The 15,207-nt window shown below is 44.2% G+C and overlaps 1 protein-coding gene across 3 annotated transcripts in view; it reads right to left on the bottom strand.

The window, feature by feature from the left end:
• Positions 1-4,109: 4,109 nt before the first annotated feature.
• The window catches only part of Dnajc5 (DnaJ heat shock protein family (Hsp40) member C5), a 30,462-nt gene continuing 19,364 nt past the window's right edge, over positions 4,110-15,207 (bottom strand). The window contains exons 2-6 of one of the 3 annotated variants that reach the window (XR_002377146.2): positions 10,640-10,757; positions 9,564-9,777; positions 8,121-8,292; positions 7,962-8,036; positions 7,601-7,689 (exon numbers count right to left, since the gene is read on the bottom strand). Coding sequence is in view for 2 of the 3 variants with exons in the window: in XM_021152876.2 (XP_021008535.1) it covers positions 7,586-7,689; positions 8,121-8,292; positions 9,564-9,777; positions 10,640-10,746 (597 nt within the window). In the remaining variant the exon portion in view is untranslated. Of the gene's footprint in view, positions 7,690-7,961; positions 8,037-8,120; positions 8,293-9,563; positions 9,778-10,639; positions 10,758-15,207 lie in introns of all 3 variants that reach the window. The other 2 variants (XM_021152876.2, XM_021152883.2) reach the window with 2 other exon arrangements.

The raw sequence follows: 15,207 nt of genomic DNA, 5'->3' as shown, positions 1-15,207 counted from the left end.
AAAAAAAAAAAAGCTTGTAAAACAAAAAGGAAAATAAAAACCCACATGGATAGACTAGTGCTCTGTTAACTTTAAATTTTCTGAATGTTAATGAAAAAGGAACAGCAGCAACCCAGAGACACTGAGTTATAGAAAAAAATGTGGAATTAAATCAGTCTACATACTTAAAGGCTGTGTTAATATCAGAAGGGGAGCCCACAGAAATTTTGCACTGGGGGCACATATGTGCTAATATTTCCACAGGAAATGAAAAGTTGNGGATACCATCAAAACTGATAAAGGTTACAATTGAGCAGGAGAGGTCTCCTAAAAACCTTAGCTATTGACAGGAAAAATGTTTATATCATTGTAAACGTCTGTTTATAATTTCCTGCTATATCAGGCATAATTCTTAGCTAAAAACAGGAGGAGGAAAATGCAGTGACATTTCTGGGATTTTGGTTTAAGAAACAGAAATATAAGAATTTTTAATTTTAATTCTTGGTGTGGGATATGAGGTTGCTTCAGATTGTCCACAGCAGCTGACTAGGATTTGCCTCATGCTCTGGCAGAGGCATGGTTTTGCCTACNGCAGATATAGCTTCTGCAATCCTGTGACATTTGGAATTCTGGGGACTTTTCAGAGGGTATATAAACGCTAGGGCCTGGAGAGATGGAGAGTTGTTGGTTGCAAAACCATGCTTCTGCTAGAGCATGAGGCAAATCACAGGCAGCTGCTGTGGGCAGTCTGAGGTAGCCCCATGTCCCACACCTGGGACTAAAATGGACACGTTCTTGTAATTTATGGTTCTGTTTTTATGGATCCAACACTAGCAAACAAGGCACTAAGAAGAGAACAAGTAGATAGACATACTAGGGNTCACCAAAGGGAGAATACAAACTGGGCTTCATTATTTCATTTTATTTCTTTATGGGAAATCTGAACCAAATTGCTTAGTTTTCAGTCTGAAGGGGAAGTTCTAAGGTGTTTATTCTTAATACTCTTAGGATGTTTTTCACCAGCCAAAACATTTGTTTTTTGAAGCCTTGAGGTTTTTTTTTTAAATTGTTTTTAATCATGTGTATATGTATCTACATGTGGGTATAATATGGACATGAATGCAGGTGCCTGCAGAGGCCAGAGGTGTTAGATCTCCAGGAGCTGTAATTACAGTTGTGAGCTGCCTGATGTGGGTGCTGGGACATGAAATCCAGTCCTCTGGAAGAGCACCAAGTTCTATTAACCACTGAGTATCTCTCTAGTTCATGTACATGCTTTTGAAACAGGGTTGTTATATAGCCTTGGCTGGCCAGGGACATGTTATGTAAACCAGACTGGATGCTCAAACTAGCAGCAATCTTTCTGCCTCTCTCCTTTGAGTGCTAGAATTACAGGTATTCACCACCATGTACAGCTTTTTCAAAACAAAGATTAGTTTCACAGGAATATATATATATATATACATACACACACCAAGGCCTTGTCTCAAAAAACAAGCACACACTGGCTTCAACTAAATAGCCTTTCAAGAGTTTTCTCAGACTGGAAATGTAGCTCAATGGCTAAACGCCTACCTAGTATGTGTGAGGCCCTAAATTAAATTTCTAGTACTATGAACAGAAGTCAGAGGAGGGAGGAAAATCAATCTGTGTAGCCCCATGTTAAGATGAAGGGTAAGAGGCTGAAGAAATAGCTCATCAGTCAAGGNACTGGCTGCTTTTCTAGAGACCAGGGTTTGAGTCCCAGCATCTATTCATGCTTTACAACCATTTTATAACTTCAGTCTCANGAGAACCATCCTTCAGCCTCCACAGGCACTGTAAGCACATGGTATACATATGCATACAAACAAACTCACACATACACATACAAATTAAAAAGACAAGCCAGGTAGTGGTTGTGCACACCTTTAATCCCAGCATTCAAGAGGTAGAGGCAGGCAGATCTCTGAGTTGGAGGTCAGCGTGGTGTACAGAGCAAGTTCCAGAACAGCCAGGGATACACAGAGAAACTCTGTCTCCAAAATGTAATGGTTGGGTTCCCTACACAGCGAGTTCCAGGCCAGCCAGGGGTACAGAGTGAGGCAGCAAGGAAGGGAGGAAACGAAAAAAGTGATCAAGGACACAAAAGGTTCCATCCATCAGACAGGGTGCAGATCAGANGAGGAGGGACCTGCTCAGACCTNAGGGACTTCGTGGTCAAGGTGTCTTCTTGCACTCTAATAGAAGTGTCTGGGGCTCAGCCTCAGGCTGGTATTTCTGTAAANAGGGACCTCGTTCCAGTCTTCAAAATGGCACCCCAGGAACACATGGATTCTGTAGTAGCCCAGGACTGAACCCTCATCACAGTAGTGGGGGAAACACAGACACCAAACAAAAGGACGTGAGAACTTGAACTGATTATCCTAGGCCACACTTGTTTTTACTCTGCCATCAGGTGTGCATGCATGAGTGTGTACAGAGAAACTCACAACTCCCCCGCCCCGCTCTGGGACCATGACATCTGGAGGGCCAGATGGTTAAGACATAGCAGGATGGATCCTACCAAGAAATGCTGGAGCATAAACTGGGCCAATAACAGCTAGGAGCTGTTCTTTTACCAGTCATTACACACCCAGGAAGACTATATAGACCACATCTCTCAGAAATATAAATGGCCAGGACAAACGGTAGACAAAGATGAAGCTACCTAGTTGAGTAAGAGCTGAGCTATCTAGANGCCCTCTACATTATGCATTCCTCATAAGCTTTGAATTCAGGACAGAAACATGTTGTGTGGTCAAGGTCTCACTCTCAGAATCACCAAGTGTCACATATGCGAGAACCAGTTTCATGCAGTCCCCACCATGTGCTACCCCAGATCTTGTTCACAGTGCACTGGAAATAGGGCCAGCCCAAATACTCACTACAAAAGTATGAGCAACTATATATGAAGAACAGCAGGGAAGCTTCTAGAAGCTACAAGCAGAAGCTAGAGATGTGTCAAGCCAGGAAGATGAAGAAATAGCGGATGAAGTCATAATCNAGTGGCTTGGTTTGTCCATTAAGACCAGAGGGCATGGTTACTTGCTCTGGAGTAAAAAGCTAGAACTGTTAGGCAAGAATTCAACCACTAAGGGGCCAGACACACTGTGAGGGCTCCAGAAACCCTTGGCTTAGACTATTTAACAGGTCTGTCCATGTCCCACCTCCCACAAGGTCCATGTAGCCTAGGCTGTCCTGGAACTTGCTATGTAGACTAGCAGACCAGGCTGGCCTACAAGTCACAGAAATCCACTTGCCTTAGCAGGAATTAAAGATGCAAGGGACTAACAGGTGCTTTCCATCATTCTAGTCAGGAGATTCAGAAATGAGGTATCAGAACTGAGAGGGAGGGGTGCTCACAGCTGGACCAGGAAATGAGGGTCAGCCCAAAAGGGACCCAGCAGGGGTCAACATCAGGTGCCATTTCAGTGCCAAATTCACAAATAACATTTGGCAGGAAATCACTAATAAGACACTTATCTGGTCTGCAGTGAAAACTATTATACAACAGCTATCTTTATTTTAGGTCAACATTTAGATAGCTCACCATGCGGAACCACCACAGCTTTCAGCTTGGCCCTTGGAGGAACATCAGTCAGCCTGAACTGACAGCAGCTTGTACCCTGCTGTAAACCAGTCTTTAGCAGTGGGTAAATCTAAGACAGGTTTTACCTGCTCTTGCTTTGGGCTCTCTTTCCCCAACTTGGAATTGAGACACTTTCCTAGAGAACATATCAAGAGCACACCCTATGGGGCACTGGCCCAGGCCCTTCCTTGGCAGCAGAGATCCTAACTAGCCTGTCCTTTACACGCACCCAGATTACTGACTTTTACCTGGTACTCATAAAACTGGTCTTAGTTTTCAAGAGAGAGGAGTTTCTAGTCATGTCCTAGACCCTCATATCCTTGAGGGTCAGGCGACCTTCACATGGTTCCCAGGGATATATTTGGTATGGTCATCCTTTTATCCATATAGAGCTGAAGCCAATGCTTGCCAGGGCTTATGCATTCAGGTTCATGTATCTATGTACACAATAAACTTAGGGTTTCCTTTTGTGTTTTGCAAGGAGACCCTACCCCTGCCCAACACTTCAAGAAACCACAGCTGTTTTGGAGCTGACTTTTATTGTACTTGTTGCTTTGCCACCAAACAGAGGCATGACAGGCCTGCTGTGTGATATATACATATACACATATGTACACACACTGACACACACCACAACCCACACTCACAGCATGTGGTAACACACACTGTGCTTGTAAGGACAGTAAAGACATAGATTTTGCCACTTCCATAGGAGGATAATTCAATCAAACTAAAAAGGAACAAGCCAGTGCTGGGACACATGGGTTCACAGCTCAAAATACTGGAAAAAGAATAAGATCAGTCACGGGTTTACACTGTTCACAACTGTCCCTCAATAAAAGGTGCACTGAAGGCCAAAGTAGGATGCTCGCGGCCCACCGGTTCTCTGTACTACAGCACCCACACCCTCCAGGGGCAGCTTGAATGATTATGTCACTCTCTCTGGAGACGACCAGCTGCAGCACTGGCACCTCCTTTAACAAGGCTCACCTGTAACAGACACCATGGGTCAGCAGGACAATGGGTACTGACTGATATTAAATCTTGACATCTGAAGAGACTGGCTTTATGAATCAGGAACAAATCCAGCAAGTAACTTGGGAAAAAAGTTGCCTAACCACAGTAAGCACTGGTTTCTTTCTTTTGTTTTTTTCTTAAGACAGGATTTCTTTGTGTGTAGTCCTGGCTGTCCTGGAACTAGTTCTGTAGACCAGGCTCAGTGAGCCACCTGCCTCTGCTTCCCAAGTGCTGGGACTGAAGGCATCTGCCACCATCACCCAGCCTGGTTTTTCCCCATTGGATACTGGCTGTGTTAACTGAACATTAGAAGGGTAGGAAAGGTCATAAACATTGCACAGAATCATCTAAAGTAATCTTAAAATACAGTCAAAAGGAAGACAAGGAAAGACATCACTGGGCACAAACAGAAATCTACACTCCAGCAGCCTTGGTAGATGGGTCCCCCAGGGTCTCTCCTGACTNCTTTCTGTAGGTCAGAAGTGGTACCCACTGCACAGGATGAACTTCCATGCACAGATTCCAGCACTCTCTTGGCAACACACCACAGTACCATCTACATTGCCTGCCNGTATAGGAGTTAGGGGAGTGTGTGTATCTATTTAATATTTATATTTGGACAAGAACAGTCAGACTGATCCTGAGACTCACCAGTTCTTAGCTTAGGGCAAATGAAATCAAGGAGACCTTAGATCAGCATAGTAAAACCCTGCAAGGGAGTCTGCACAGGGACAGGTTAGGGAACTTACTGGCCGTGGCAATCACTATTATCACTTTGAAACTGTTCTACATATGGAGGGTTTCAAGTTCAACATGATTTACTTAGCTTTACGAATTCCAAAAGACACTAGGTTCAAAACTTCTGTGCTCTCACCCTGACAGCACCACAAGTCCCAGTTCAGGACCTAGCTCGCTAGGATGTGAGGGAAAGGGCCACAGAGCTACATGCAGGAGGGATGTGCCACCAGACTGCAACTGATCATCTACAAGTCTGGACCTGGTTCCTGGTCACTGTAGAAAAAGGGGTCCAGCACCCCAGGTTGACCAGTGACTTCTTTTTCCTTTGTTCCAAATATGGGCCAAGTAATGGATTTCTCATTCTTCTTTTAGGTTGTTTTATTTGAGTCACAGTCTTACTGTGTAAGCCCAGACTGGCCTACAACTCAAGCTCCTCCTACCTCAGCCTCCCTAGTGCTGGGGCTATAGGCGTGCCCCACTACATCTAGACACAGGTCTGATGTTTACAGACTACTTTTAACTGACTATGTTAGTGGATATCCCTAAAATCCTTTAAAGAACGAAACTAACAAATCCATGGGAGGATCTTGGCTCATGTAGTTCTGTTGTAGGGTCAACTGGGAACCCTGGCATCAGTGTCTCCCAGGACCTGGATGGGTTCCCTCCATCACTGCCATGTTTGTCCTCACAGTGCTGCCTCTTCTTGTAACTTCCTGACAACCTGATCTGGTCCTGAAGGCCCTGGTGAGCTGGGGCCAGGAGGTGGACGGGGTGGGCTTCAGAAACACGTGATGGTTTGTCTGGGCCACTGAGCCACCACATGAGCCTTCTCCTTCTTCATCTGTTCTGGGAATGCAGATGGGCAGCAGCAGCCAACGGGAAGGTTCTGGAGGAGCCTGGCTCATTGAAGTCTGATACAACTATCTAGCTAACTGTAAAAGGGTAGGATGGCCCCAAATCACTGGTAACCACATTTTTCAACTCCACCCACCATGGTACCCTAGAACCAAGACTGGAATACTGACTGGAGAGAGGTTCACAAAGGAATCCTGTGGCCGGGAGCTGGCCTCCCAGGTTGAGTGACTACTACCATAGCTTCCCTAGAAGCCAACCCTTCTGAGCCAGGAGCACCAGGGTCCAGCCACCTGCTCCAGGAACCCAACACTCCAGCTGCCAGAGGCATTGATGGTGACAGGTGGAAGCGAAGGCAAGCAGGGGATGGGGCACTGGCAAGCACAGGGAGGAGGTTCTGGAGCCTGGGCACTCAGACTCTGCATAAGCAGCTGCATGCCACCCACAACTGGACTCAAGAGACTTTCTGACTATGACTAAGTGGCAGGTGCTGCCATTTGTGGTTCTTAAAAGTCCAAAAAAGATTAAAAGGTTGGCTTGAAGGAATGTGGAAGATGACCCAGGAATGAGGGAAGGAGGCTGTGGCCCCGTCAATCCAGCTTTTGACCTGGAAAGGTGCAGAACAGAGACAAATGATTTCCCACACACCAGCAAGAGACATGCCTCCAATGATAGGATTTCAGTCCACAAGGCCAGGAGACCCAAGATAGTGACATTACATAGAGTGTGCTCCCACTTTCAGAAGGGGCATACCTGCACTCTCCATAGCAGATCTAACAGGAAAACTGTCACGAGGCCGAGTGAGATGATGCAGAGACCCTATGAAAGCTTCCCAACACGAACACCGTGCAAACGACTGATGCTGGTGGTGCCTGGAAGACGGGGCCCAGTTCCCTCCTTTGCAGGTGAAATCAGAGCCCTGTCTGCAGCCTTGAGGATGAGATCAGAGCCATGGACTAGACCATATCACAGGACACAGAGGCCAACAAGGAGATGTAGCTCCAGGTGCTTACCTGACTCCTGTAAGCACAAGGAGACAGCTGAACCTTCACTGGACCCACTTGGCTGAAAACCCAAAAAAGCACTACCATCCAGTTAATTCAGCCCAGCTGCAGCACGTCCACAACACAGACATTGAACATAACCCATACATGCTATTAAAAAAAGGATAAAACAGAAGAAGACCGTAGCTACACTGCTTTAAATACTGCATGCTACGCACTTCATGTATCAAGGATTGACAGATGGGTGGACTTAGAGGAGGTGGGAGTGGCCCTGACAGCAGGTCAGGTTGACGGCTGCCTTCCCATCTCAGTGACTACAGTTCATGATTCTAAGGTTGCAGTGGCCAGATGCTGATTCATCCTCTAATCACAGCCTCTCCTGAATTTAGTTGAACCCGTCGGTGTGATAGCTGGGGTGGGAGTCAGCTGTCAGCTGGGTGGTCTCTGTGGCGGATGCTGGCTGTATGACGATCGGTGTGTCTGTAGCCTCTGAAAAGTAAGCAGACAACCTCATCGCACAAGGGCAGCAGCAGTATTGTGTACCCATCGACATGGTCCTTGCATCACATCATTCAGCCACCTGGACAGACACTCAGGGGAGAGGCTACTTGCTGACCTCCACCCAACACACTTTCCTCAGTGGTCTCAGGTAATACCAGCCCCCGGCCCTCCCCACCTGCCTGCCTCCCACCCCACCTTCGGTCCCTCAGATCTACGGCTACCAGTTCATGGGCAGGAACAGCTCCCTGCACCTGCTTTACCTCAAGTGTCCACGTTCACACCTCAACAGTCCCAGATGCCACCACAAACACTCTCGGCACAGTGTCAGTGCCCTCCTGTTTGACAAGACAGTTGACACCGTTCAGGGCCAGTGCTGGCTCCACCCCACACACTCACAAGGCCCTGGGCTGCACACTCACCCCTTTCATCAGACTGCAGCTGTGCCTCCAAGTCTTCAGGGGATACGTAGAATTCTGTCTCCTCACCCTCAGGTGCTTTGGGCTTGCATTTCCCACAGCAGCAGTTAAAGCAACAGCACAAACAGCAGCAGCAGTAGCAGCAGGTGAGGAGGCCACAAACAACAAACAGCGCCTGGGAGAGAGAATACTGACTGGCACTATGGGGCCTCAAGGGCCCACAAGCCATACCACAAGACCCTCCCTGGAGAAGATAGGTCAAGAGCTGCAGTGTATACAACTAATGCTAAGGTTATCTTTCAGGAAAAGGCTGTAGATGAGAAAACTTGCAGGGTGAAAACAGGAGAAGCAGAAGTAATAAAAAGTAATTTCTGCCGGGCGTGGTGGCGCACGCCTTTAATCCCAGCACTCGGGAGGCAGAGGCAGGTGGATTTCTGAGTTTGAGGCCAGCCTGGTCTACAAAGTGAGTTCCAGGACAGCCAGAGCTACACAGAGAAACCCTGTCTCGAAAAACCAAAAAAAAAAAAAAAAAAAAAGTAATTTCTAAAGATGGGATTGAACACAAGCCATGAGGCTCTCCTCCCTAGAAACAGAAGTGTGACTTCCCCTTTTCTCTTCTAGTTCTTTTGTATTCAAATGTCAGCTAGAATCTAAGCATGCTTTCTGTTTTGAAGTCCAAAGCATGGTACTTTCGACTTCCTTACTTTCTCTGAAGCCCCACTCCCAGTGCAGCGACCCTCCACACCAAACTCAAATGGCATGGTTCTCTTCTTCAGTTTCCACTTATAAATATCTCTAATGGACTCTAAAACTATAAAGATTGAAGACTAANCAGTAAAAACCTAAAATCACAAAATCAGGCTACCTATACCTAAGAACTACAGGATAATTTACTCTGACTTTGTATAAGGCTGACAGATGAGGGGAGCAAAAACAGCTATTAAATAAACAAATGGTGTTAAGTCAAGAGTTTCTAAAGTAAGACTTTTTTTTTCTTCTTGAGACAGGGTTTCTCTGTGTAGCCCTGGCTGGCCTCGAACTCAGAAATCCACCTGCCTCTGCCTCCTGAGTGCTGGGATTAAAGGCATGCGCCACCACACCTGGCTAAAGTAAGATTTTTTTCGCCCCCAGAGCTGAGGACCGAACCCATCCCCAACCCTTTAAGATTTTAAGTCTCCCATGCTAACTAAAAGCCTGCGCACACATATCTCAATCTTTTCAGTAGGTTGGTACCATGCATCAGAGGCTATCACGTTGATGTAAACGGTTGTGCTCCATGTATGCTGTGTACTGTGCTCACCATGAAGAGGCCAGTACAACAGCGGAAGAGCACGGAAGACAGCCCCAGGCCAGAAAGCACATCAAAGGACTGAAGGAACAGGTCTTTCAACATCTGTAGTCCTATTATGAACTAGAATTCTCAATGCCTCCAGTGTGGCAGCTCACCTTGGCCCACCAGCTGGAGAGTACGAAGTAGGTGTTGACGTTCTCCTCCCCAAACTGCTCTGCCACATAGAGCCCCAGCGAGCCATACTTGTCATAAATGTTTCTTTTCGTGGCGTCTGTCAGGATGGCGTGTGCGTTGTTAATCTCCTTAAACTTGTCTGCAGCCTCTGGGTTATCAGGGTTCTTGTCAGGGTGATACTTCAGGGCCAGCTTCCTGTAACCAAAACCATTTCCTGGCTATACCTTGGTCTTACATTTCTCATTTGTCCACCAGAGTCCAGGGGAAGAGATACTTACCGGTTAACATCTCATTTGTCAACTTTCCAGAGATCTGGCTCATCTGAGTCAAAAGAAGTCTCTAATTGCTTTAGGATAATCCTTTCTACCAGGAAATACCCACAAAGGTGAGTCCTGGGTACTAAGAAAGGTAGAGCACAGCTTATAGCACTCACTCTTGCCAACCCCCAGTGTCCTGGCATACTAATTGCACATTTGAAGAATAAGGTGATGGCAGAGAAAAGTATAATATTGATAATTTAGAACAATACAAGTAACAGACCCCAAGACTATCTGATGTGAAAATACCCTTTCTGGGTAACTATATCATACTACACCTCAGAGAAACACTCTTCAAGTCCAGTCAAACAGCAATGACAAGATTTAAAAAAAAAAAAAAATCCCATCACTGTTTTAAAATATAGCTTTTAGCACTTTAAAGGCTGTCTATGCCCAGGGTTCAAACCTTGATCCTGTGATGGTCTGGGGAGAGTTGGCAATATCTTTTAAGTGTGTTTACTTTTTGGTGCTAGAGAAGATCAGTGTAACTTTTTTTGTTGAGAAAGGGTCTGTCTACATAATCCTGGCTATTCTAGAATTCACTACATAGACCAGGCTGGCCTCACTCACAGATATCCTTCTGTCTCTGCATCCCAAGTCTGAGGATTAAACTATGAACATGAGGATAAAATGCAACTGTTAAAGAGACTGTTATGAAAAAGGTATGCCAAGGTTCTTGTTAAATTATACAAGAAGCCAGATGAGGATCTCTGTTCTTACAGGTTAACATGCCTGCTTACCGATAGGACTTTTTAATGTCATCTGAGGTTGCATTCTTGTCCAGTCCAAGAACATGGTATAATGATTCCCCGGAAGTAGAGAGTGAGCGCTGCCTCTGGTCGGCCATGTTAGGTTAGTCTACAAGAGAAGATAAAGGAAAATATGGAGAAAATGATAAAACCTGGGTCTGTGAGACGTGATAAGGGCACTGCTGTCATGCCAGACAAGTTAAACTTGACTCCCAGAACTCATCTGGTAGAAGAGAACAAAAACCTAAAAGTTATCCTCTGAGCTCAAATGAGCTGTGGTTTATGTTCCTTTCCCATTCCACAAGTAAATATGTGGGTGCTGGTATCTATAATACGCATGAAATGTTGCAACTATTTAAATGGTTCAGAAAACTAAAGATGTGTTAAAGTTTAAAGGGAAAAAAGCAAAAGATTGTGCTGGATGTGGGGTATATGCCCATAATCCCAGCTCTGTGGAAGGCTGAGGCCAAGGGATCCGAAGTTAGAGACTAACTACACTCACCCACATTCCTTCCCCCAAAAGTCCTGTTTTAGAAAACCCACACTTATAGAAACGGAAGGAAATAATAAAATATGGACAACAACAACAACAAAACTCCAAATCAGTCATGATGAAAATATTTCATGAGCTTTTCAGAAGACCTTCAGCAGCTGCCAAGAAAACCCTGAAACCCAGAATACGTGTTTAAAAGTTACCTGGGCATTTTTATTTTCACTAAGCACTTATTTTAGCTGGTGTTACACATGGATGCCATGAATGCAACTTCGGTCCTCTCTGCAACAACAGTATAAACAACTACTGAGCCTTTTCTCCAGCCCCAACTTTATCCATCTTTTAGTATAACCCCTTATGTGTAACCTTCAAAGTATTTTTTCTGAGGCACCAAACTGAGACTACCTGTAATCTCTGAAACCAAGCTAACAGCTATAACCTGGTGCAGACCCATTCAGGCCCTGTGCTTGCTATTTCAGTCTGTGAGCCTATGTGAGCTCTACTTAGCTGATTCAGTCCACCATGTTCTCTTGGTGTATTCCAACCCCTCTGACTCCTACAGTCTTTACTCCCTCTCTTCCTCAGGGATGCTTCATCTCTGAAGAAAGGACCCAATGGAGANCTCCAATCCAGACTCTCTCATTGCATAATGTGGGTCTCTGCGCTCGCTCTGTCTGATAATGACTGGACAAGGCACTAATCTATGAGTACAGCAGAATATCATTATGAATCATTTCATCTGCACTCCTCACCCAAGACAAGCAAACAAAAAGCAAACATTAATACATGCATGCATTCATTCACTCTGTTTTATTTTGAAACAGGGTTCCCCTGTGCAGTCCTTGTAGTGCTAGACTGCCTTTGGAGACCAGGTTGGCCTCAGACTCAAGAGATCCACCTGCTTATCTCTGCCTTCTAAGTGTTGGGATTAAAGACATGTGCCACCACCACCTAGCTTAAATAAATAGATAGATAAATAAATAATATTTAAAGGAAGATGGCTCAGTGGTTAAAGAATGTTTACTATTCTTCCAGAGAACCCATGTACAATTCCTACCATCCATATTGCGTAGCTAATAGCTGCCTAACTCCAGGTGGCCTCTCAGGACACACNCCCACCCCCACCCCACATATTTACACAGAGATATGTACATAAATAAAAGTAGTGGATTTAGCTTAATGGCAGACTATTATTAGCCTAGCACGTGTTCAATCTCTAGTGCTGCAAAAACCAACCAATCAAAACTAAACAACAACCACATATGGTTCATTCCTACTCAACACTGTTATCCAGAGCAACTAGACAGGTGGAAGAAAGCAAGCTTATAAAACAGAAGAGGAAATTCAATGTTGTCCCTGTTTGCANATATGATTTAAATACTTTCCCTCTTCCATGTAGATCCTAAAAATCAAAATCAAGATGGTCATCAGGCTTTGGCAAATGTCTTTGCTCACTGAGCCATCCAGCTGGTTTCAAAATAATTTTATTTTTAAATCATTACTACTGGGTGTTTGTTTATTTTCAAGACAGGGTCTCTCTCTGTATCCCTAGCTATCCTGGAACTCACTCTGTAGACCAAACTGGCCTTGAACTGAGAGATCTGCCTGAGTGCTGGGATTGAAGGCATGTGCCACTACTGGCTACCTCATAATTTTATATACAGAAACATAAAAATCAGACACAAAAATCTACATTAATAAAAAAGTCAGTAGCATTTTTATATATTAATAACAAACTTGGTAAGGAAGTTTAAAAAAACCCTAGTACAACAAAGCCTTGGGTTCAATCCCTTGGTGGGAGCAAAAAAAAAAAAAAAAAAACCAAACAAAAAAACCACAGATGAAAGAAACTAAAGAGAATATATTATATGCAAACATGGAAAAATGTCTTAAGTTCATTGACTGGAAACATTGCAATCTCTGTAGCTGTCCTCAGATGCACTGGAAGAGGGCGTCAGACCTCATTTCAGGTGGTTGTGAGCCACCATGTGGTTTGCTGGGATTTGATCTCTAGACCTTCGGAAGAGCAGTCGGGTGCTCTTACCCACTGAGCCATCTCGCCAGCCCCCATTGCAATCTCAAAAGCAGTCATCGTAGAAAAAAAGCAATTCTAAATTCACACAGAATCACAGAAGACCCTGAGTTGTCAAAGCAACCTGAATAGAAAGATCAAACCTACAGATATCACATTGTCTAATAAGACAAACTACAAGTCAGGTGACGGAGATGCACAACAACCAGGAGGATCCCTCAGTTCAAGGCCAGCTTGGTCTATAAAGAGAAACACTGTCTCAAAAAAAACCAAACCAAAACGCACAAAGCTAGGGTAACCAAAATAGCAATATACTGGCCTATATAAAAATCAATACAGAGACCACCAACAAATAGGGGATAGAAATAAATCTATACATCACACTGACTTTGACAAAAGAAAAGTTTATTTTGGTTTAGTTTCAGGGGATACACTACTATGACCAGGAAGGCATGGCAGTGGAGCATGAGGTGGCTAGTCACACATAGTGAGGAAGCAGACAATAAACGCTGATCTCTTTCAGCCTGAGATCCCAGCCTATGGGATGGTGCTTAACTACATTTAGGTATACCTTCCCTTCTGTAAATTAAACCTTTCAGCAAACACCCTCAAAGATATACCCAGAGTATGTTTCCACTGTGATAATAAATCCAGAAAACTGTCAATGAAGTTTAACCACCGAAGCTGTAAAAAACATACCAGAAGGACAGCAGTTTTCAGAAAACTGTGCTAGGAAAACTGGATGCCAATATATAGAAGAATCCCTATTTTCAAAATCCTCAAATCCAGTTTCTCACCATATATAAAAAAACAACTCAAAATAAATCAGACATAATAAGGTCTATAATTAAGAAANTACTAGAAGGCCTAGAGAGACGGCTCAGTGAGTAGTGTTTGCTGTACAACATGAGATCTTCAGCAACCATATAAAAAGGATCTCAGCAGTACACAACCCAGCAGCCAGTCTAGCCAAACAGCATATCTAATAAGAGACTAATTCCCAGACATCCCAACATCAACCTTTGGTCTCTGTATGTTTCTGCCAAGTGTGTGTGCATATACTTCTACTATAAGAAAATACAGCCGGGCATGGTGGCGCACACCTTTAATCTCAATGCTTGGGAGGCAGAGGCAGGCGGATTTCTGAGTTTGAGGCCAGACTGGTCCACACAGAAAAACCCTATCTTAAAAAAAGAAAAGAAAAACAAACCAAAAACAAACAGGGCCTCACTACATAACCTGGATGGCCTAAACTTGCTTTTTAGATCAATTTCTTCCACTTCCCCATGTACCAGGTTAAAAGTATCCACCTCTACATCTAGTTTGAATAGATTTATCACCTTTTATTTATGTATGTGCATTTGTGCATGCTTCTGAGTTCATGAGTAGTAATTATAAACATTTATCAGCTTTTTTATGTGATCGCCTAAAATGGTACGTAGATTCTTTGACTGGACTTGACCTTATATAACTACACATTCTCTCATTTCCCAGATGGTGGCACTGTAGTTATTAACAGCTCCTGGGCCTTGGCACATCACTGCTCTTTAGTAGGTCCTAAATTCTGAGGGGAAAAAATTGAACCTAGAATTCTATTGCTAACCAAGTGTCAGGCAACGGTGGGAGTTGGAGAAAAGTACTTGGTTTGTCCCATATAAAACCAGCATTTGAGGAAGTCCTTCAAGAAACTGAGGAAAGAAACAAGAGCAGAAGACACAACAGACTGAGAGTAAAACAGCTGACCTGCTCCAGGAAGCAGGAGCTGGCAAGAGCCGACTCACCCAAAGCAGCAGGAAGCCACACTTCACAGCGTCAAAGTTTTAATACCATAAATCATTACAGAAATGGGACTGATGTAAGGATACTATACTCATGGTGAGTGAAAATTCTCAACAACAAAAACTACAATGTAAAAAAAAAAAAAAAAAACTACATGGAAATGCTACAAATACAAGTTAGACATAAAAAACTCATCAGACTTCGCTTCCCAGTAGGATGCAGGCCACAGAGCGAGCAGATTCAGTGTGAGGAACA

This window comes from Mus caroli, chromosome 2, assembly GCF_900094665.2.
Source record: "Mus caroli chromosome 2, CAROLI_EIJ_v1.1, whole genome shotgun sequence".
Taxonomy (NCBI): Eukaryota; Metazoa; Chordata; class Mammalia; order Rodentia; family Muridae; genus Mus; species Mus caroli.
Note: the sequence above shows the minus strand (reverse complement) of the source record. Positions and strands in the feature narration are given on the sequence as shown.